The sequence below is a fragment of the Schistosoma mansoni genome, chromosome 2 (assembly GCF_000237925.1).
Source record: "Schistosoma mansoni strain Puerto Rico chromosome 2, complete genome".
NCBI lineage: Eukaryota > Metazoa > Platyhelminthes > Trematoda > Strigeidida > Schistosomatidae > Schistosoma > Schistosoma mansoni.
In genome coordinates this window covers 13,636,893-13,661,700 of record NC_031496.1, presented here as the reverse complement: position 1 = coordinate 13,661,700, position 24,808 = coordinate 13,636,893, and the positions used below count along the sequence as shown (strand labels likewise).

General features: G+C 37.0%; 3 protein-coding genes across 3 annotated transcripts; 1 reads left to right on the top strand and 2 right to left on the bottom strand.

Moving 5' to 3' along the window:
• Nucleotides 1-918: 918 nt before the first annotated feature.
• Smp_048880 (hypothetical protein) lies at nt 919-7,477 on the bottom strand (the record flags this gene model as incomplete). The annotated part of the gene is made up of 7 exons (XM_018795761.1): nt 919-993; nt 2,316-2,451; nt 2,778-2,908; nt 5,670-5,740; nt 7,178-7,290; nt 7,324-7,384; nt 7,418-7,477. 5 exons carry the CDS (start codon nt 7,475-7,477, stop codon nt 2,869-2,871), a joined length of 345 nt encoding a protein of 114 aa, XP_018650041.1. The 3' UTR covers nt 919-993; nt 2,316-2,451; nt 2,778-2,868.
• Nucleotides 7,478-7,581: 104 nt separating this feature from the next.
• On the bottom strand, nt 7,582-7,974 carry Smp_048870 (divalent cation tolerance cuta-related; the record flags this gene model as incomplete). The annotated part of the gene is made up of 1 exon (XM_018795760.1): nt 7,582-7,974. One exon carries the CDS (start codon nt 7,972-7,974, stop codon nt 7,582-7,584), a length of 393 nt encoding a protein of 130 aa, XP_018650040.1.
• A 9,320-nt stretch (nt 7,975-17,294) lies between these two features.
• On the top strand, nt 17,295-24,605 carry Smp_148320 (hypothetical protein; the record flags this gene model as incomplete). The annotated part of the gene is made up of 4 exons (XM_018795759.1): nt 17,295-17,303; nt 18,765-18,953; nt 24,338-24,493; nt 24,531-24,605. 4 exons carry the CDS (start codon nt 17,295-17,297, stop codon nt 24,603-24,605), a joined length of 429 nt encoding a protein of 142 aa, XP_018650039.1.
• Nucleotides 24,606-24,808: the final 203 nt, after the last annotated feature.

Below are 24,808 nucleotides of genomic sequence, written 5' to 3'. Positions count from 1 at the left end.
TTTTATCATTCAATTTCCGTATCTTCCACTTCATTATACTTTTATCACTGTTATAGATATCACTTAATTCCCTTTTTGCTTTCCTGTATTCTTACTGATATAAAGGCTAACAAACCATTCATGAGTACTAAGCTGTGATATAGAAACAGGAATTTACATACTCTGTACAGCTTTATCTGCTCACTGACTGAGTAGTGTTAATACATAAATCTTAAAAGTCAGAGTGAAAAACCTTGTTATGAGGAACGTTTATTAACGTCTACAAACCATTTATTGTTCGACAGACAGAAATTTAATTACGGCAAACTGATAGCATGACGGTTGTATTTGTGTTATTCGCATAACTTGGAAATATAAACGAAATCCTCAACCAATGTTATGACAAAGACTGATAGCTATGTATATCTTTTCATTTCAAAACTATCAAGTCATTAAAATATTAGAATGTTATCACGTACAAACTGGTAAAGACCTGTACAAAATATTCACTCAAGTAACGATTAAACCACTTTAAGAACGACCTAGCGAGTGGAGAAGTTGATCAAATAAAAAAAACACAGATTCATAAATTAGGTGCTATACCTTATCAGTTTTGTATGGACTGCCAGTCACCAACACATGTATTCAAGATCTTATATTTAATAAATGATCACAAATGAATAAGACCACATCTTAGTCTAATGTGATCACTGTTAACATAAGTATAAACCACAAAGTTGCTCGTTCTCTTGTTTAGCTGAAAATTCAGGTCGTTTTTGGCTTGTGTTTAGATATTCAACATTCGATTGAAACAAATGTCAAATAACATTACAAATAAAGTATGATTTAATTTGTACAAGGATAATCATTACAACTACTAATCATTTAATTGAAAATGGTATGCTACAATGTTTGTAAGACAACTATAGAATATTTTTCAGAATAGAAATCCATAAAATACAAAGTGGTACTGTGTTAATTTCAGGCAGCATTTGACACTTTCCTAGACATAGTCTAAAAACAAGTAGAGAAAGACAATTACACTTTATGTGTTATTACAGTTGACACTTGAAAATGAGGGACAAAAAGGTAGGTAAATCGCTTCATGACATTACTTATTTGGTAGTGAAGAGGTGGCTTGATGGTTATGGTATTTGACTTATAGTCACTAAGTTCCAAATTTGAACCCCCCCCTCCATCGATTTCGGTTTAGACAACGGGGTAGTATCATCAGCACTCATACTTAGTGTTGCTCATACCCAAGAACGTAGTGGATAAGTTAACTTTATTATGTTACTATCAATACCTAAATCTGTCTCGTCCTATTCATCACTCTAACACGTATTTTAATTACCTGTATTTCAGTTTTTGTGTTTGTACTTAGAATAAAAACTAGCACTTGCTACTTGATGCATATCAATTGAGTAAATTACGGCAGTGCTTTTAGCCGTAAAAGAAGTATTTGTCCAAGCCACTTTATCTTATTGTATAACTATAAAACGTAGTCACTGAAGTTGGCAATTATGAAAAAGAAAGCTAGAAGACAGGTGTCTTCAAATTATTCCTCGTATCTAGAGAAACTAGTAAATGAGGCCGCCAGACAAAAAGTTTACAAAGTAGAAAACCTGCACCAAATGTGGTACAACTCAGCTGAAAACTTATACTGGTTGACAGAGGAAGTTGTGATACCAATCGTATAGAAAAGTGCAAACACTCGGTAGGGTTATCTCAACGAAAGAGGTCAGTATTTAAAAGACCTGGGGAATACGTCTAACTATTTATCGAAATTATGCGTATGGACATTATTTCCCTCCGAATTTCATATATCTTGTTACTTTTGCTTATTCGCCCCTGACTTCCAATTTACTTTTTTTACGTTTCTTTTTGTTTCTTTGTTCTGCATTATGGCAGATTGTAGTGATTCAAATACATAACATTTTTGCACATTCCTAGGATACTATTTAAATTAACATCTCGTAATCGATATGTATAATTTTACTGAATCCGTTAAACGATGTTATTTGAGGATCTGCGAAACCTTAATGATGGAATTTTAAGTTACCTTAAGGAATTATTTGGCGGCAGCCATCAAAATATCTTGCGATTCACAATTCATTTTATTTGAGATTCGTCATCAGAACGACTAAAGATCAGTGTTCTAGTTATTAGTGGCTACGGCCGCCACATATACCATATCGCAAGTTCATTAAACTTCAAAAAACATCTTAATGGCGTCACACAGATCTATATCTAACCTTTGTAAATTAGATTATATTAATACCTAAAAAGCAACAAAACTTGGAACTAACAAAGTTTTTTAGGTACGTATCACTTACGACAAGGAAATTTTGTACACAACGATCATACTCTGAAACAAGTTTGGAACACAAAAGTATTTTTCCAGGATTCTGCTTATAACAATCTTCGACTCTTTGTTCAGCTGCAGCACAACACCCCCCAGGAGTAGGTCTCCTACAATAAAGAACGAAAATTATTATCCTAAAAACAAGCATTGAAAGTCACATGTTGTTTTACTATTAGGAAAATAATTTATTTCATTAGTTTTACTTAAATATCTAAATAGTTTAAATAAGAATATATCGCCACTTTACTTTGGACATCAATCAAAGTGTACATATGCACACCACCGAAGTAGACAATAAATGTAAATATGCAACTCGTGAATTATGTTCATAATCATTTAGAATGATAAAGATCACTGTATGAAATAAAACACGACTAAACAACACCGTTTATCGAATATCAATAATTGGAAACGAATATTAACATATTGATACCTCGGTTTGAAATTGTTAGGTAGGTGGATGATTCCACAACTCTTTATACATAGAGTTATGGAATGCAAGTCAACATATACATTCTGTCACTTCAGTGCAGTTTCCAGACGTAGAGTAGATTTGAACGAACGCTAAAAAAACATGCGACAATCAGTGGTTACGAATAACCTCAGAAAAAGTTGATACAAAAATACTGCGTGTCATAACGATATGTCAAATAAGTGAGTTTTGTATCGTACCAACTTACGCCTGTTACCCCTTGTGGAAGAGTATAGGCTGTCCACCAGCATTCTTCATCGAACTCTGTCCTGGACAATTTTTTCCAGTTGTTATTTATTCTTTTGATGTCTGCCTCGAATTCCCGACGCAGTGTGTTCTTCGACCTTCCTCTTTTCATTTTCCCTTCAGGATTCCAGGTAAGCGCTTGCTTCGTGATGCAGTTTGGTGATTTCTGTAATGTATATCCTATCCACTTCCAACGTCTTTTCCTAATTTCCTTCTCAGATGGTATCTGGTTCGTTCTCTCCCACAGTAGACTGTTGCTGATGATATCCAACCAGCGCATAAAATTTCTCCACGTTTCAGCTTCGTACTGTAACGTCTTGACGTTTATGCTTAGGATTTTGATGTTGGCTGACAGTTGTTTTGAGTTCTATATGTTGTAGGGATGCTGACCATTCTTTTCCAATCCTTGCTTTTACATCTACATCAGATCCTCCTTGTTTATCGATGATGCTACCCAGGTACTCAAAAGTCTTGACCCCTACCATAGCTTCTCCATCAAGTGTGATTGGGTTGAAGTGTTCCGTGTTGTATTTCAGGACCTTGCTTTTTTCCTTGTGTGTGTTGAGGTTTACTGCTACAGAGGCTGCTGCTACACTGATTGTCTTCACCTGCATTTGTTGCTGTGTATGAAATAGAAGAAACAGGTCATCTGCGAAATCCGAATCGACATCCAAGTTGTCCATTATATTCCTTACTTCCTCTGAGATGTGGAGGCCTTCACAATGCAGTCAACCACCCGAAGAAAAAGTAAGGGCTAGAGTAAACAGACTTGTCTGACACCTCAGTTAGTGAAAAATTGAAATTATCCCACAGACATACGATAAATACTTATTAGATTTCAATGAAGGGCTATCAAGATCTAGAAGCATGACTTTATCGACACGTCTTTATCCTGACAATCAATCAGTGAAATAAGATACAACCCAACTCACTACTTCCCATTATTTCATAATGGTAACAAGGAAAACCGTTTTTTAGATAAAGAAATCTTGACAGTTTTGATGTATCAGTGGAAAAATTCAAGAATTCTGGCAAAGTCCCAACTTATACAAATATAACAAATCACAGATATCCAATTTTAGCTATTAGGTTGACTAATATTTTAACTAAAACCTGGGAATTGGACCTAATCCCATCTGACTGGTCTCAATCATTAATTGTCCCAATATATAAGGGGTCAAAATCATCGTGTGATAATCTAATCATAGAGGGATTAGTTTGACTAATATCGCATCTAAAATACTAGCTTCAATAATTATCGGGCGCCTAACTAAGACTCGTGAACTGCAAACACGAGAAAACCAGGCTGGCTTCAGACCTCATCAATGCTGCATCAACCACATATTCACTATTCGTCAGGTCTTAGAACACAGACATGCTTATCAGCGTCCGACAATGATAGTTTTTCTTGACTTGAAAGCACAATTTGACTCTTTAGACCGAGAGGTTCTGTGGTAGTGTTTGTCATTGAAAGGTGTATTTCAGAAGTACATAAACCTTGTGAAGGCTCTTTACTCGAACACTACCAGTCGATTCAGAGCTTATGGCGAACTGTCATCTGATTTTACAACCTCAAGTGGTGTCTGGCAAGGCTGTCCACCACCCCCATTTTGGTTTAACTTCATTATAGACCTACTACTGGAAATAACGCTCTCGTCGACTGAATTCTCAGGAATTGATCTCCTACCATGAGGTCCACTTATCGACTTAGAATACGCAGATGATATAGTCCTGTTTGATGAAGACGCTGACAAAACGCAGTCTTTTGGTAGCACTGAACAATAATGCCAAGATGTCTGGGATGCGTTTCTCCCCCTCGAAATGCAAACTGTTGCTTCAGGACTGGCCTGCTTCAACACTTGATCCATGGTTAGAGAGTGAAGTGGTCGAACGCGACGACAACTAGTGTTTGATCACAGATGTCTTAGAGATATTGTTCTCATTTACTGAGTTCACCGGGTAAGTAATAGTGAGGTTAGAAACATGGTATTAGGGAATTATGGTAAATCTGTTGACGAGGTCATGAATCTTCATCGACTGAGATGGTTGAGCCACGTGTTACGTATGTCTGAACACCGATTACCACGACGCGCAATGCTGACTAGTGTTGGGGATGGTTGGAAGAGAGTTAGCAGCGGCCAAACCAAAACGTCACATCAGTCCTTGAAGTCATTAAATTCTAGTCTGAGCCATTTTGGTTAATGCAGACTACTTGGTTGGGGTCCGCGTGACTATCGTAACCAATGGCTGGAGACACTGGGTGACATGACTCAGAACCGATCACAATGGCGTAGGTGTATACACTCTCTGTCTTCCTTAAACTGTGAGATTAAAATTGTTTTGTATTTTTCTTTCTACGAACTAATTCTTTCTTCCTGCACTATATCCTTATATTCCATCTTTCTTTTATATATTACCACCATTGAATTAACTACTTTCGTGAATTCGGCGTTCATCTTGTTATGCTAATGAGGTATGGCAACTTGGACCGATGCATATATGTGCCTAGTCCTACGTTGTAGCTGACTGAATGACTGACTGACAGATTTCTACAGAACTACGCTGATGAATAAGGGTTACACACTGTAGTACATTTACACAACTTACATGTACTTGTTTTCTAAACGTTCAACTGTCCGCGTATATTCTTCTGCAGCCTCGTTGAACAGCTGTTCATTCTAAAACAAACCGTAAACATTCGCAATAAATAATATCACAGTGAACCAATTTCAAAACAATAATATCGGTGACTTAGTGCAAGGCTTTTTCGTTACAAATAGATTAGCCATTTGATTGGAACAATTTGAGGTTGTATAAGTTAAAATCACTACACGTTAAAAGAGAACATGACCAGAAAAGCCAAACTAACGAAATCTGTTCGAAAAAGTTCATTTAGTTATGGGCAACCAAACACCTGGAGCAAAACAATACCGGTTCACAATTAAATAAACACTGAGTAGTGGCCAATACCATGTATATCAAGTCCTTCTTAGCGTTTTTTTAGCAAGCTTAAAAAACGCGAAGAAGGACTTGACATACATGATATTGGCCAGATAGATCATATTTGTATAAGAAGAAAATCCAGAGAGTTAATGGAACACGTCGGAACTAGGAAAAGAGCTGACATAGCTTCAAATCATCACCTGGTTGAGGCCAAGATAAAACTGAACCTAAAGGAACGCTGAGCAACTGGGAAAACAGCAGTCCAAAGGTTTAATACAGTCTTTCCACGAGATACTAACACACTCAACCAATTCAAGATAACCCTCAACAACAGGTTCCAAGCTTTACAGGATCTACTGAAAGACGAAGAAACTGAGATGAAGAACAACTAGGAAGTAATCAAAGAAGCACTGCCTTCAACGTGTCTCGACCGTAGATGCTACGTTGACGTGATGAACGGGCTTGCCTGTCGTGATGACAAAACCGAGCTATATTGGCTGGAACATATATTTCAGTAAATTTTATCATGCCAGACAGGTCGATTGGAGAATGGTAAGACCAGAAGCAGCAACTCAAGGTCTGATGGCGAAGTCGTACTGCTGACTGTAGAGAGGTGTGACAGCAGTACGGTGTTTCTCTCGGACAACCAGCATCTGCAGCGATGCTAGTCTCACAAGGAAGGAAGTGGTTAGAAAAGGTTGACTCCAAAAATGTCACGCCTCACAGATTTCCGTCTCCGGCGGTAAGGCCCTTTGAAGAATGCTGCTAACACGTCAAAAACCTCCGACAAAAAGGCCATGCGTGACCGGCCTCGAACAGCTGGCCCTTGGGCTCTGCGGTCACGCTCCCAGGTCGTTAAGACCAACATTAACCCAACTTCCTTTTCAGGTCCCTCAAAAAATACTCTTGCACGGTGTGGGCAGCTGGGAAGTGATATTAGTTCTCATACCCGTAATCATAATAAGAAATTTCTATAGAATGAACTTACAAGGAAGATTACTCAGATGCACGTAAGAAACATAAGCAATATGAAATGTGATACAATATATGTTGAAATGTTCGTATAAGTTAAAAGACTTGTAGAAAGTGTTCGAATACCTTATTGTCTATTTCAAGACATAATAAACAGGAAAGTAATGAATTATATCGCCTAATGAAAAACAGAAACGTACACGTTTTTCTAATAGTTGCAGGAGCTTTTCGTATCTTCTTTCTGCCTCTTCTAGTTCATGTTTTAAACCTAGGCTGTATTGCGGTTTGAATGATTCTGGGGCAGGAAGATCATCTCAAAGCTAGGGCTAACAAACGATTTACCAACCTTTCGCATTATCCTCAGTGGTAGCAGCATTTTTGATCCGCTTAATAACATCTTCGCTAATCTTACAGACTTATGATGTAACAGGATAACTTACTACAATATCGTCGGGGTGGAAAGTTACATCTCGAGTTTGGTGAGAGGCGCCAGAACCCATATCTAAAAAATTATATTATGCTAAGAGGTAAAACTTTGCAGAAAGAATAGAGTATGAAAAGTATTTATTATTTAAATGTACAATGTCATTTTTACTATTAACAGTCAAGATGTGGAATCCATAATCCATTTAAGGTATGGTGGGTAACCCCCCTCAATGTTTAAGCTAATGATTTCCGGGCATTCGTAAGGGTGAATTTCTTTGACAACCTCCGTTAGAGAAGGAACCAACTTTGACTGAGTTTTCGCCATTAAAAGAAGCTCATCTGACCTTTCCACCTTCCCTTCCCAAACGTAAACAGACTTAATTGAGGGTATAATATTGACACAAGCAGCCAGTTTTCTACTAACTAAAGTATCTGCAATAGTCTCGGCGACTGTGGAATTCGGACAAGTGATGAGAGCTACAGAATACATTGATGTCTTTGAAAACCAGATGCTGGTACCAAATGATGAGATTAACAAGCCTATCAAAAAATTACAAACATGTTTCCACATTATTAAAGGTGGACACAAATAGCAAACGCTAACAACTGACTTGTTACACACCCCGACCTTGAGAGCAAAGCTTCCGCTGCATGTGGATCCTGTCCAGTATGTAGAGGCATATAAATTCCCAAAACAAATAGTTCTGCGGGTCTTCGACATTGATCCTGATATCATTAGTTTTATTTAACACAATCTATCTGAAAGCGCGTGGTCAAGAATATACATGACACCAAACTGTGTACGCCGTGCTAAGCATCCCTCTCAACTAGCCAGCTTGTACCACATACTTTCTGACGTACCAAACATCTTACAAATATTTCTTTGAACCTCTTCATTCCTGACTTCTGTTTTTACTGTTTCATGTCTGAACGAAGAATAAGTGAGTGGTAGCTTCTAGGAATTATTTATAAATGGTTCAAATGGTTGTGGACGGAATAGAAGAAGCTTTCGCTTAACGGGCTTCCGTGTCCAGTAGTAGTGAATCACTTATACCTCCAGACAAGAACCTAGATATATTAACGATAACAGGGGAGAAAGAAATTGGTAAATAACAATAAGATGTTATCCTCAGTCCTTAAGAATAGGTCATTTCGTTTTAAAGGGCTCCTGGGAAGTCGCTTGGACTAGCTCAGTTGACAGCGAATTCCACCATTTGACAACTCTTAAGGGGTGGAAGTTGTGTCTACAGTCCGTTCCGCTACGTTGAGTCCCCAGTTTCTGGGTGTTACCCATTAGGTTTGTATTGTGACTAGGCTTAAGTAGATGTTTAAGAGGATGGCCAGAAGTGTTAAGGATACTGTAAGCCGTAAGAAGGTCACCACTAAGACGCTTATACTCTAACAGGTAGAGGTTAAGTGAATAGACGCGCTCTTCACAAGGTTTGAATTTGAGTCTCCGAACTGATTTCGTGGCTTGTCGTTGAATACACTCCAGAGTTACCTTATCCTTTTGGAGGGAGGGAGGGAGGAAATACTATATTTCCGTACTCTAAATGAGGACGAATAAAACTGTTGAAGATTAAGTGGAAAGTTCTTCCGTCAAACTGGCCAAAAATGAGCTTCAATGTTACCAGTGTAAGGTTTGCTGGAAAGGCGTTTTGGTCACAGTTAGCGTAGGACTTCAAGTCGTGGGGTACCAACACTCCTAAATCTTTTTCGACTTGGGATACTTCTAGAGAGGAGTTTCCTAAGTTGTAGCTGTAGTCTGCAACATGTCGCAGATTGACTACTTTACACTTTGGAATGTTAAAGATAAGTCCGATGTCGTCTGCCCAACCTTGAAGTCAAGTCACTCTGGAACTCGAACCCAGTACCGTCGGCTTCAAAAAACATCGCGTTATCCACTCAGTTACTGAGTTCTGATAGCCACCTATCTGTGCAATGGGGTGAAGTTTAAATTCACTTAGTGTTGTTTACTTGTGTCTTCCCATTGCTATTTAGGACTGCATTGACCAGTCTCTTGTTGGCATATGTGCATCCCATGCGGGCTGCCTCGATATTGCCTGAAGTCACAAGCTTTATGAGCAAAGATGGATAGTGGCTGGCAGTGGAATCCCGGTAATATCGAGGCAGTCTGCACAGGATGCACATATGCTAACAAGAGACTTATCAATTGCAGTCCTAAATAGCAATGGGAAGATACAAGCAAACAACACCAAGTGAATCCAGATGATACTTGTTGTGAAAGACCGTTTATATAAATCAAGAAAAGAAGAGGTCCTAGTATTGGGCCCTGGGGGACCCCACTAGGACATTCCATAGCTCGAGAGAGAATGAAGTTGACCCTGACTTTAAAATGTCGGTTTTTTATACATGAAGTGAGCCAGTCAATTAGAGGTTGTTCGATACCCAATTGTTTAAGCTTATTGATAAGACATACATGGTTGACCCTAGCAAAAGCCTTTGAGAAATCAACGTAAATGATGTCAACGTTCCCCTTGAGATCGAGAATGGGTGCCCATCTATCCACTGCAGTCAGCAGGTTGGTTATACAATAGTGACCTTTTCTGAAACTGTGCTGTTGGAATGAAAAGAAGTTTGTGTAATGAATTATCTTGTATACCGTCGCATATAGGGAACTCCATAATTTTAGAAGGTATAGAGAGAAGGGCCACCCGTCGGTAACTTGAGGGTTCATTGCGTCGACCTCCCTTGAAAATTGGTGTGATGTTAGTCAGCTTCCGAATTTCCGGTAGTTTGCCTCGACTTAGAGAGTGTAAGAACATCACGCTAAGCAGTGTTGCTATGATTGAAGCTGCTTCCCTCAGTGTAGCAGAATGAACCTAATCCGTAACAGGAGGTGTCTTTTCTTATGTGCAGCAGTTTAGGGAACACCAGGTCAGCGCTCAGGTTCACTTCAGAAAGTTCTGTGCAGTTTCAGATGAAGCTTTCATCAATGTAGCTGATGTGGGTCGGTTGAAATGTCTGAGAGTATTGTTTAACCAAAAGGTTGGCGGCACCCCCATCGTTATCCGTCGGACCATTAGGACCCAGCAGTTGGAAAACTCCAATTTCGGCTTGCCAAAGAGAAGCTGCATAATTGAATAAGCCTTTCGGATTGGAGACAAATTTATCTATAAGCTTCATCTGGTACTGAAGCCTGTCTTCTCTTATTGCCTTTATGCATATGTTCTTTATATACTTGTATCGCCTGTATGCGCCGTTGTTATCAGTTCGTTTGTATTCAGCCCAACAGTGCCTTTTGGGGCTAAGCAAACGAAGAGTGACTGTGGGTTGCTTGTAGCTTTTCAGGACCGTTTAAGGAACTGAATACCTAGTAGCACATAAGAGCGTGTGCAGTAAGAAATCCCAATGGGCATCCACATCAGGTTGATGGTGAAATTCCCAATCTATCTGCTTTAGATTGTCATGAAAAGCCGACACATTCAACCGTCTGAAATTCCAGCGCCTGTTATTGGCGGCATATCTTAGCTCAGTTTTGCTGACAAAACTGATGGATATAATGGCGTGATCGCTTTGCCCCAGGGAAACCAGAATTGAGAGGTCATCGACTAGGAATTCTTCATTTGTAAATACACAGGCTAAGCGCGACGGCGTCTGACTGTTTCTTCAAAGAGTTGCCGACATCACATCCCAGATCCTAAATGATGTTGAAGAACCGAGCTTCAGTAGAGTTGTCACCTCCAATATAGGTTGACTCCAGGAAGATTGAAGTCCCCTAGAATCAGGATATGCGAGAAACCAAGACGCGTAGAGCGGGTTAACCCTTCCAGAATACAGTTATCGTACTCGATGTTAGCGGTGGGCCTCTTGTAGATGACTCCAACTAGACACCTCGAGGTGGTAGATAATCTTACTGGGCACCATACTGATTCGTCAAGATTGAGAACCTATTGGTTGTGAAGTTGGTGTACCTCCAGGCATGATCGTATGTATATGGCTACTCCACCCACATTCCTGTTTTTCTGTCGTCGCAAAACAAAGATATCCCAGTTATTGCTAGCTTTTCGTCCGTAAATTGAGAAGATATCCAAGTTCCATACATTCCTATCAGATGAGCGTTGTTAACGTTGGTAAATTCACGTAGCTCATCCATTTTATTTGATAAACTCGCGGCGTTCACGTATAAGCAGTTTATGCATTTGATTTGAAACACTCCCTAGTGAGGTAGTGATGATCCTATGACGTAGTCACCCAGAAGTTTAAACCCAACTAGTTTGTCGTTGGTAAACACTCCCCTGATAGCTTGCTATGTTTACCAGCGTCCGGTCGTCTTTCCTTACTATAAGGGGCCATGAAGTACAGAATGGTAGTAAGGAAACAAAGTAAAATAAAAATTTCGTTCCATCATAAATTTCATCCTCCTTTTTATCGTCTTTTCTAGCCGTCCTGGAAAGGGAAAAAGAATATGTGGGTGCATGTCGAAATCCACTCCTACGCGTGTGAAGACACAAAGAGAGCGAAAAAAAGTAAGTAAACTCATACACCTGCGACAGCGTAAAGACTATTTTTAAAAAACGGTTTTTTCGGATTCTTTTAAAGAAAAAATTGAATATATACATATTAGCCCAAAAATTATTTGGAATAAATGTATAAATATGAGCATATTATACTTTTTATTGTATACAATACGAACGAAAACCGAGATGAAGCAAAAAATTAACTGATGTCTTACGTACGGCAGTCGTTTAAATGTTGTGTAAATCTTACTCTTATTTTAGAACGTGTCGTTCTAAGTTCATTTTCAGATACTGCCGAAGTATCAACATGCGTGTTGGCAGTCGGAGGAAGTATTATAAGTGTAAAAGCCTTGTCTTTCGATTGTACCGGAGGAAAATCGACGTGGATAGGATATCCTTCTAAATACACTGCTTCGATTCGGTCGATGCTGATGCTATCGTTAGTGCTGTTCCTATCGACTATATAGCACCTAAGTTCACGCCGAAGAACTTTGAAGGGTCCTTCGCATGCTGATTCGAGTAGTCGTCGATGTGAGTCTCGACGAACGAAGACATGTATACTACATCGTAAGTCAGGTTGAACGAAAACACCTGTTGATTGCGTTCGAATGGAAACGGGTTTAAGTAAACGCATCATCATTATGAACGCGTTTGTAAGCCAGCTCGTGTCGAAGTTCAGATCCATGTTCATTGAAGATGAAGGATCCACGAATTCTCTTGGAAGTCGGAGTGTCATCCCATAAACGAGTTGAGATGCAGTGTACCCAATGTCAGCTTCCACTGCATCGCGAATACCTAGTAGGGCGAGTGTAAGAGCGTCGATCCACTGCGAAACCTTTATAGCTGATGGTAAGGGTTTTATCTGTCAATGAGAATGTTCTACCAACCCGTTTGCTTGTGAGTGGTAGGCGGTTGTTCGGAAGCGAGTGATTCCTAGCAGTGTGGCCAGACAACAGAAACGTTCAGATTCGAACTGGCGTCCATGATCTGCAGTGATGGTTGAAGGGCAGCCGAAATTTGCTACCCATCGTTCGACGAAGGCCCAGGCCACTGTTTGAGCAGTGATGTCCTCGATAGGTACTGCTTCTGGCCATCGAGTGAAACGGTCTACACAGGTTAAAATATAAGAGTATCCATTCGAATTTAGTTAAAGTCCTACCAAATCCAGATGAACATGGCCGAAGCAAGCATCAGGAGTTTTGAAAGAGCCTAAGGGACATATGTTGTGTCTAACGACCTTAGATTTCTGGCAGCTTACATAGGAGCGTGCGCACACCCTTACGCCTATGTTCATACCAAGGCAGCAAAACCGTTCTGCTATAAGCTTGATGGATGCACGAACACATGGATGAGAAAGTTTGTGCAACGTATTGAAGACGTTGCGTCGATAATGTTTCGGCACGATTGTGCGATCCCTACCTGTGAACGTGTCACATGTTAAGGTTTCCTTACCTGTTCCCATCTGTTTAATGCTCAGTTTAAATGTTGTCAAGGATAACTCATGGTGAGGATCAATGTCTTCTTTTTAAAGCTGGGCTAGTTTAAGAAGTTCGATTCCTTGGAAACTGTTCAAGGAAGTTATACGAGACAGGGCATCTGCAACTACATTGTTTGCTCCGGAAATGTGTTATATATCTGAAGTAAACTGCGAAATGTAGTCCAGTTGTCGAGACCCTTGGGGTGAGTACTTGTTTGAAGATAAGCTTAAACAAAAGGTAAGAGGTTTGTGATCAGCAAAAAGAGTGAACTCTAGGCATTCAATGGAGTGTTGAGAATTCCGTACAGCACAATACATAGCTAGGAGTTCCCTACCGAAAGTTCTGTACCTCGATTCAGCGTCTAGCAACCGATTCGAGAAAAATGCCAAAGGTTTCCAGGAGTGGTCAACTCATTGTTATAAAACTCCTCCGATTGCTGAGTCGGATGCGTCTACGGCGATACTAATGGGCCTCTGAGTGTCCTGATGTGCCAGCATGGTTGCCTTCATGATAAGTTCCTTAATTGTGGAGAATGCTTTTTACGCAGTGTCGTCTAGAATCGTGTGCTTGGGAACCAATACCACTACGGCACTTGAACTTTCATTCTATGTTACACTTTACGTTCGAGTAGTAAGATTCCCTTCCACGCTTATCCGGTAGTCAGTGACATCAGATGAGGAACAAGTTTCAGTAAGAACTATGAGCCGGAACCAGATGAATACTTCTATGAGTTTGGCTATTTCGCCTTACATTACTGTAAATATACCTGGTTATTTGTTTCACTAAATGGGGTAAGACGGGAAACAATTTTTTTGGTTTATGTACTTTCCCACAAAAGTGTCGTAACTGACAAGTTTAACTTAAGTGGTTCTAATTTAGGAAGGAGAACAGATTATATCGAACGAACAAAATACTTCAAACGGGACAGACCGCGCTATATAGTCAAGCACTTCTCAAACACAAACTAACGTGCTAAACAAAAATGGACTAGTTAACAAACAAGAGTTCGTTACCCGAGAATCAATAAAATATTCCCAGTTAGATGGGATCAAACATTTTTCAACAAGGATTTCAGAAACCTTTCCAACCAAACAGTCTAGGGGCAAAATTCATATTATGAACCATACCATGATCTTGAGTTTGGTCAGACACGACCTTACTATCCACATTCCGGCAACATGCGACAGTAAATTAGGTAATAAAAGATACATCTTTAGCCAGGATCAAATAACAAAAGCCTCGACAAGGAAGACTGAAGAACATAAAGTGTGGTTAACAAGAGACCTCAATATACAGGACAAGAAGGAATAAATAAAAATACTATCTAACAAAATCCTTTGGAGGGATTTTCAATGTGTTCTTTCCTTTGCAAACATTATTTAAGTTTAAGTAGGTTATTAAAATACAACTTCTAATTAGATGGACATTGCAGTAATCAAATTCTGAAACTCCAAGATGGTCGTGATTCACTTCTACTCGAAGGTTTTTTATCACTTCTAGCAGGAAATTGTTAGATGGAAGTACTTCTGTTCATATTTAGCCCAATGTATTTCCTCGAACGGCCTTCAGGTGTCAATATTTATCGGCATTTTGAAAAAAATAGAGGATGAATGACTTAATGTGCTGGGAATTAGGATATCGATATACTTTAAGGACTCTTGCATTGTAGGTGGTGACAGTTCATAGCTAAAATTCTAATACTCAAACCTAATTAGAACTCCATACACTGAATGTCAACCTGATTTTGACATGTGCACCACGAATTTTCCTGTTTATCATTGTTTCGACGGTTCTCTCTAGACTAACTGTTTTCTATCTCAAATTGTTATTACGAAAGATTCTTCATGAGTTGTTGCATTAGTTGGATGGTGAGGATTGCCTAACTTGTCGCGGTTAGTTCAGTCTTTCAAGGCCGGTCCCCGATTTCATCGGTTAACAATTTACTGACTTAAGTTACTGCCGTTCATGGAATCGCAATGATTGACGATGTATAGTGAATTCAGTAGTAATACAGGATCTTCTTCACGTATGTTTGTGCTTGGGAAGGTTTTATTATCACAGAGACTACTGCTGTCATCCAGGTTTTTGAAGATATCTCCTCGAAAATACTTAAAATACGTTTACTGGGTACGTTATTTTTCGAACGCCTAAATATTCGAGTAGCAAATGAGTTGGAAACGCTGAACAAAAGCATAAGCATTAGAGGAAATTCGAAGGCTCAATCCGACCTTCTGTAGGTGTTTTTGTCCTTCAAATGTCTGTTGTAGAAATAAAAGAGAGAAAGATGCTCTCGACCTGGTTGACGACACTAAAAACGTGTTCATTAGTCTTTCGAAGCAGCCTTTATCGGATCAGGTATGGTGTTTTCTGTAGTTTAGAGCAGTTCTAGATAACCAAAATTCATGTTGAGAAGCTCAAAGTTGACTTTCAGCGTGTACTTCACCGGCTCCAAAGAACTCAAGCTGTAAGTCTTTTCCTGAATGCTTTATTTATAGTTTAAACCAGTTTCGAGGGGTGATTTTTTGTGGTTTTTTTGTCATTCAGCGTTATGCTAGTTAGTAAATACAGGTAAAGCTCTTTAGGAATAATGACATTTATTTGCTAAAAAGTCTGGTAGCAGCTTTTATGAATAGTAATTTATTCAGATAATTAACGATCCATAATTCTGTTTAAGTTTTGTTGCCATTGTTTTAATACCAGTACAGTAAATCTAAACTATGTTCAGGTCTATACTTGCTGCGAGATTAGGGATACCGTTCAGTTGTTGAGGCCTTTAAAGTAACAAATATTCATTCAACGTCCTGACCTTCGTTAGATGACTATCTAAATCAAAGATCCTTCATTTGTGATTGCCCTAGGAACGTAGATATATGTCCAATGCAGTGTGTTTCATCTCTGTTTTTAGAAGACATTATCACTCCTCAAAGGTTTATTAAGATTTAAATTGTTGTAGTCAACCTGTCACACTGATATCTCAGGAGCTCACGGTCTTTTTACAGAAGTCTATAAACAATGGACATAAGTAAATGTTTAGGTTATTTAACCTAGTGGCTAGGACATTACAATTAGTAACAGCATACAAACGGTTGTTTCTATTCAGTGACTACTGGTTTTAAAGTACGGACAAAGGTTATTTTTATGAGTTCGGATAAATCAGTTCTGCTGAATAGCCCAGAAAGCTCCCATTTGCACTCATTCAGTAATTAATTGGGGTCCTTATATAGAAAACATGATGGACGATCTGGATATCTAGCTCAAACTTAGTTTATTGACCTCTCCTCTAGTTTTATTCAGTTCCTAGAACGTTGGTACACTATTGCCTACCACTGATCTTTGGTTTTACTTGAATCTAGTGTCTCTCTCCGTAAGATATAGGGTTTTATGCGTCTGATTTAAAAAAATAACGCTGAAACAGTATATTTTACCACTGACAGTAGTTTTTCTAAGTTACGGGGTAGTATAAGTGCTTTTAGAGAATTTTAACTCAAAGTGATAACTGATTGGGATTCATCAAAAATTTTCGTCGTTATCACTAGTAGTCACCTTTGTCCCCTACGTACTAATTTAGTTGATTTACTCAAATTCAGCTTTCCTGAGTTAAATTAACTATAATGGGAGTCCTCTAGTTGACTCAGTACACAAAAGGCAATTCTAATGCATAGAAACAATTAGTAAACTATTCTGATCAAACCGAAGGGAAATAACGGTTTGTTTTTCGTTTTTCTGTAAAGTGATGCTGGAGTACCTTCAGACTTTGAGATAAGACGAAATCGTCAATAATTTGGTTTCTAATTTTACACGATTCACAGTTTAGTGTATAAGGTAGTATCTATTTATTGGAAAGCATCATCTAAAAAGTGATTCAGGCCAAGTGAGTTGAGATTTCCATCAAGCTACCAGGTACGTAATTCGGTTTCGGAAGTGTTTGGTTAATGATTAAGGTACATAGTAGGTGCTGAACGTGGCAAGAATCACTGAGAGTAATTATTGGGGTATAAGACAGCAAACTGCTTGCGGTAGTTCTAATCGTTCATAATTCTCATTTTGTAATGCATTCGCTTTATATGTTTTCGGGATGAGTGTAGGGTTTGGCTAGTACACATTATCAGAATAACTGACAAGTCTCAAAATGTAATATCAGCTGATCTGATTAAAGAAACACTGCAAGACTGTCTAACGTCACGTTGTTATGACTGTAAAACGTACTTGAGTATTGTGTGCCACAATTAGCACTTATAACCACAGAACTTCACCATTTTAGCAATACATTCATCATTACAGTTGGATGTAGAAAGAATAAAATAATAAATGACGAAATGTTTATAATTCTGGTGTATATCATTGTGTCCAAGTGTCATAAATACAGTAATTAATAAACCTTATTGTGTGTGCTTAACAGTAGAAAATTTTCTGCAACCTAATGGGGATATCTAAATCATGAAATAAGTGGTTTAACCAGGAAATACTTTATCGGGCTGGATCATTGTATATAAATGTAATCATATCATAGGGGAAACAATGCATTCTTATGTATGAAATTATGATCACAAAATTTGCTACACGATCTTGTTTGTATAGCTGGCAAATGAAGTTTTCAAGGTTAGGCAAATATCTGTTTCTTAAAATGGGCATAATAATTTTAATTGAAAGTTGTGCAGTCAAAATATAAAAAGGATGGTTGTTAATCAATAAATGTGAATGAAATAACAGCTGATAAATTCTGACCAAGAATGTAAAAAACGATAATCATTAAAACCCTTTAGTCAGTGAAATTGAAGCTATCACGACAAACTCGAATTAGGGAAAATTATGTGCTTATAGTTTTAATCTTAGATTATTATCTTCCAAGGTTTCTGTTACGTTAATGAAGTGCAGTATAGTTCTGTCACTTGAATATTTCATGAAACCAGTTGAAAATTGTGGTAATGTCACTACCATCTGATTCTGGTGTAATTGGACAGAAGTTATAGATTGTGTAAATACTTCATGTTCTTTGAACATTCTCGTATTCACTAATACCGGAAGATGAAATGGACGATGGACTGTTTTGGTTTTGTTGTTTGTATCTAACGAAGAAAAATAACAACCGCTTCCAATCACGACCTTCACAAATGTAATGTTCTTTTCTTTGTGGATTTTTTTTCATCGTGACTGGCAGTGTGATAGTGCTCATTTAGATAAATCGTAGATGTACGACTCTCTGAGGGTCAGTAAAAGGGGATATACATAAGGTGAAATGACCCGTGGAGTTGCGGTTAGAAGCGGTCACATTCTTTAAAACAGTAATTCTAGTAGTTTTCGAAATTAAAACAGCCCAGTTATATGTATTCTTTTTAATACCACCATGAAGCTTTTTGTAATCCGAGTTATATTGTACGATTTCTGACTATTCTTTGTTTTAGGAAATCAAAAGGCGACTGCTTACCGAAAGTCGTCCAACTTCCTCACTTGTTGGAGATTTGATTAATTTGGATTCAAACGATACTGATACAGGCCAGTTTATTCAAGCACAAATCTGTGCCTCCCAAGACTATGAAGTTCAGGAATTGGGACTAGCGTTGAATCAAGAGGATCAAATGCGTTCTATAGAGGTGAGTTCTTAAACTCACACTTTTAGCAAACTGGCCTGCAAGTGTTCTGACGATGAATTCCGGTCAATGTATTTTTTTAAAAAGTACTAGTATTATGTAAGAAATGTAAATCTGTAAACTTAGTAATACCGCTTAATTGTTTCCCGTCTTGTTTACATGAATTTTCTTGTGTACGAAGATGTTTCTGTAAAACTTTTATTTTTATTCCGACTAAGTACAATTTGAGGTTTAATTCAAGCATATTTTTCTTTCAATCTTAAAATTAGAGCTTGATAAATCCTCGCATTTAGCTTACGTAGTACTTTATTCATTGACGGATATTTAAAGACATTTTAGTTTTTGGAGGATATAAGTACCACCTCTTATGTGAAAGGCTCATTCTTATTGTGATATCATCACAAAGTATTATTGATTTAACTCATATGTTGGGTTAGGCATCCAAATAAAGTTTTAGATCTTCGCTTTTAGTGATGACGGATCGCTTGGAGCACTGTATATAATTAAAAAATCGCTTTTATTTTACCATGTCCTTTCAATACTTATTTGCTAATATTCGCTATTCTATTAGCAGTAACGTCCAGTCTGTTGGGATGGGCCAGAAAGCTAGTGGTCGAATTTAATTTAAGCTATTTGATATATCTTTCAACTTTCCCCAGCTCTAGGGTCAACAAATGTACTCTTAATACCAATCTATGGAGTAGGGATTATTACAGTGACCCGAAGTTGATACTGCTGAATCCCAGTTAGCTTGATTTGTTTTTGTCTTACAGTGTCATTGTTTCTTGGTTGTCTTGGTAAAACAAACTAGCCACTTAAGGGTCAATGATTCTGCTGTCTCATTGATTCCAAACTCTTACATTTTGTTCTATTATGTGTTGAAAAGAAAATATTTAAGTACAACTATGTAGTGTGAATGTGAGGTAACATGATATTGTTCACCGTACTTAGCATTATTGATTTGGAGTTTGATGATTGATTGAATATTTATTTCTTATATGTAGGTGTAATTTTTAGACTACGCATACGATTGCGTGTACTTATTTTCGGTTTCTAAACTATATTTTGTTTGGTTGCAAAATGAAAAATTCTTCGGACGAAAGTTCCTAAAAGTGACTGTATTAAATTGTGTGCAGATATATGAGTATATATAGTATTTTTATATCCATCTATCGGACAAGCATGTTTCTAATTTTATTAATGAAATATAAAAATATTCTTTTACTAAGTTTTCGAAAAATCTGCCTCAAATTAGTTGCTTAGAAAAAGCTAGACTGGCTATTAAAATCCTCAGCTATAATCTTTGAAACCTTCCGGAGCACTGCTGATTGGTCAGCTATAATTTTTGGGAAATCTGGAAACTTGAAATACTGTATTTTATTACTATTCTTTATTGTACCATAACTCGGTATTTGTTTGAAAGCAGTTCACTGACACAATCACTTTTTACTTTGTTAGTTAACTAAAAGATTTATGAGACAGTTAAACATTGAGTAAAGATCTAAACACTGTTGGTGCAATGCATTAGCTTGATTTTCAGTTACCGAACCCTTTGTTCTGAGTCGCTTTTATTCTTTTGTTTCAGCTAACTCTTCGTTATTGTTGACTATTTAAAACTGGTTATGGCATGTGTGTCATGAGTGCACTAACTCATACTTTTTGTGACTCAATGGTTTACGCGTACGGGTCTCATTGATTTAAACACTACTCGAACTATAATTTACCAAGTTGTATGATTAATATTCACTTAATGTGTAATATTCGCAGCATTACGCATATACCGGGACCAGGTAAATAAGTCGCGAGGTAAAGTCCTTCAAAAGTGCTTCTAGGTTCAAAAAGAAGCAAGTTAGATGGGACTTCATAATTTGGAAGTTTTTTTCAGTTCGGTGATATCATTGAAGATTGTTCACATGTGCCGTTGTTGACATTTTTTCTGGGTTATATGTAATTGACAGTGTTGCTTAAAACTTATTTAAAGAAGTTCATATTGCTTGTTAAGTGTGTTTATGGTAAAGGAGCAGTAGCTGTACAAAGTGTGGCGATGGTTTGACGGCGTATGTATCCAGCTTTCAGCTGTATATGTCGCAGGTTTGAACTCTGTTCTGTATACGTCAGTTTAAGCAGTCGGATAGTATCATCAGCTCTTACACAAACAGTGTGGCTGAAAGCTGAGTACCTGGACTTATACTCGATAAAGACATCAAAATAATTCTGAGAGATTTCTTGTGTCTCATTTGAATTATACCATCAAATGAAAATGTATGTTTGTAATTTATTACAATAACAGTCTAGTGTAACATCACATTTATGGATTGTTTTCAACTCTCCTGGATAGAAATTCATCTGGTATTGTTTCTGCGATATTGACAACTTATAAGACATGAGAAGTGCTAACATACTTTATGGAGACTTAGACTTAGTTTCTATCATAAAGTGGTATCAAGTTACTAATGATTCAAAGTAAAAAAATGAATATTTGTATATTGTCCCTCACTGGTATTCAATATCATATATCAAACTTTCAGTTTATTCATTGAAACCCAATGTTTCTATTTTGTTCTTATAATCTAGTCTCTTCCTTGAAAATCACCCAATGAAAATACGAAATATTTGAGCGAACAGTTTTCAGTAGCTTTGTCAACAGACTGTACAGTTATGAATCCATAATTATTGTATTACAATGGCCAAAATAAGACATACATAAATACAACAACTGGACGACGTTTTATCCTAAAATAGTGAACTTTTTCGTCGGTTACGACTTAAATATGTCAATTATGTGTCATTTATAGACTTGAAATGTCTTTTAAGAAATGAGTGGAGAAGTCATTGTAAGGTGTCGATTTACTATCAGTATAATCAGGTAAATCATATGAATAAAATGCCTAACAAGAGAAATGTCATACGTCGGGTTTATTGAGATGATAATAAGAAGAATAAGTTGTGTAAATGTTTTATGTAGTAAGATAAATGTTGTCACAGCAATTATTATGAAAAATTCACATAGATTTAGGGTGAATTTGAAAATTTAGAATGGGGCAGAGCAGAGTTACATATGAAGGGAGATTGTGGGGTAACGGTTTATGACTTGTAGCTTATATTTGTGATGACTCGACTGTGGGTTACGTTAGGCAGAGAAGCTGAATGTATCTCCCTTCAATACGTAAGTCTGGGCTTTTTTGGAGTTGAACTTGATAGCTCCAGCTATTTAAAGGAGCCATAATTTCGCTTCTCAAGTAGACTATTTGAGATTTGGTACAAAACTGTGAGGGCTTCATCTATTTCAATGTGGTATTGTTAGAAGTTCCATGAATCCTTTTTGAAACCACTCCGGTAAGTTTTCGCGGACATACAATTGGTTTTTCTGTTTTAGTTTTTTCAAGGACAAGACATTTTTGTCGTTAGTGGATTATATGTATTTTACTGATGTAATTTAGTCAAGCTAGGATTTGAATAAATGGACTAAATTAAATTTCCTTCTCGGCCATATTTATTCGGCAGTATTGATAACTATTACCAACATATTTCAAAGTACTCACTAGGTTGATATTAAAGTATAAAAAGTTTCATTTAAGTCCATAAGTAGGAATTATCCAAATAAATTCCCATTCGTTATAACCATGGTAGGATTGGGAAAAAGCTATCAAATAATTGCTTTATTTTACCTTATACTACTAACGTTTGCTTCAGTAGCGTAGTTGTAGTTCCAGATTTTATCCCATACAGCACGTAAAATGTTTTGTGACTGTTTTATCATCTCTTAAGGAATCCAAGCAGGAAAATATAGCACATGAATTTTTTTCAATAGTTCCTGCTAATTATCACTGTCTTTCTGTTAAACTCAGCTAGCAGCTTAGTCTATCGGATAGTTATGTCAGGTCCTACATTGGACTGAGACGATTATTAGCTGCTGATCTTTGGTTGGCATCTGCGTCCTGTTTCATTAGAGAAATTAAGATTTACTGTGCTGCTGATACCTTCAGTTGCAGACGAATTATGACGTGTACCTAAGTTATCTGTTACCAGTAAGTAAATGTATAAAGGCTTCATGATTAATATCATAAGTGTGTATGTCTTATTTTTGGTATGTATTGAATCCTATATTAGTAATCTGATAACTGAACTTTAGAATTGAAATTATTAGTACTATCATAAGTTGAGCATTAAATTAGGTTAGTTATGTTGATTGAATACTATGAACTACCGTTTTTCTATCATTTGAATATCACACAATATGGTTTTTTGCTTGTTTCTCGTCCGTTTTCGTAACATAAATTATTGACATCACATTGATTAGCCTTTTTCTATAGCTTTATTCCAGCTGCACAGTGACGACCTCTCATTAATTTGTGCTCTAGGCTTTTAACTACATATATTGTGTTAGGATTTACAATAATATTTATTTTTCTCAGTTAAAATGTTTACAGTCTTCTGAATGTAAACTAAATAATAAATCCGTCATTTCATTCATAAGTCTCCAAAAACTACTCGCCGAGATGGTTGTTTGATTTATTTGTAGCCACACATATCTTAAGTTTCTTTTGATCAGTTTTGCCTTTGTCATTGAAACTGAACAAATTTTTGCCTTGTTTTTACGGTATCAAATATGGATTAGATAGACGTGTATAACAGTGTAGATCAACGTATCTCAACAATACTAGTCTTAGTAGAACAATAATTGACTCTTAACCATTTATCTAGTAAAATGTTTTGTAGTACATCAGTTTTTTGATTGGGAGATTAACATCTATCTGTTAGAATTTTTACATTTTCAGTTTTTCCATAGCTCTACTGTTCATGTACCTAAACGTTTTCAAATGAGTTCATAATTGAATCACTTTTCGTATCATAATAAATTGGTAAAATGTTCTTAAGATAATGAACTTTGTTTGTTTATTTCTTCATTTGAAGGCGTATTGGTAATGTATTTCGTGTACCTATTTGATTTTGATCGAAAAAAACTTAACATTCTATTATCTTTTAATAGTGGCTATCAGTGAAATTTAAGATGCGTGTTTTATCCTATTCGAAACTCATCGTCTGAGTATCTGTATCTTATTATTAATGTTCATACCAAGACTCGAACTTAGTACCTGTCACTTCAAATATCAATGCATTATACACTAAGCTACTGAGTCTAAGTAACAGCTACCTTGATTAGCGGTTGTTTATTTGTATTTAAGGGTTTAAATCTCATTGTTTATATTAAGCACTGTTACTAATCAGTCTCCGTAGGCAAATCTGAATCCTGTGCACGGACTGATACGATAATATTGCTGTCAATTGCGCTAAATTTATATAGATGTGCTTAATCAGACTATTAAATTTTATTTAATATATTTTTATGTTTCTACTATTCAGTCTAAAAACATCTTACATTTTAGGAAGATATTGTGAATGTAAATGCAATTTTTCATCAACTTTCTGAATTAGTATATGAACAACGCAGTGCTATTGATTCAATTGAAGACAACATCGAAGTAGCATTAGCTAATGAACAGTCTGGTCATTCAGAGCTAGCAAAAGCTGCTAATCGACGAGTAAGTTGAAAAGACAAATAATAGTCAGATTTTTTAGAGATTTTGGCATTATTATTTAGAACCTCGTCAAATATTGAAAACTGGATTATTAGTTCTAAAAGGCGTATTATAAATCTGTGTTTTAGTCATATAGATAGTGTCAAACTCACCATGGAGAATACTACCAATCAATAGGTATGATTGATTCTCAAGTACTCAAGTTCGTGCATGGTTATTGAATTGTGTTTTGTTATATTACGGAAGATATAATCATAAAACGTTCAGTAATATTCTAAGTAAAGTCACACACAAATATAGAAATACAGTATTTATTCA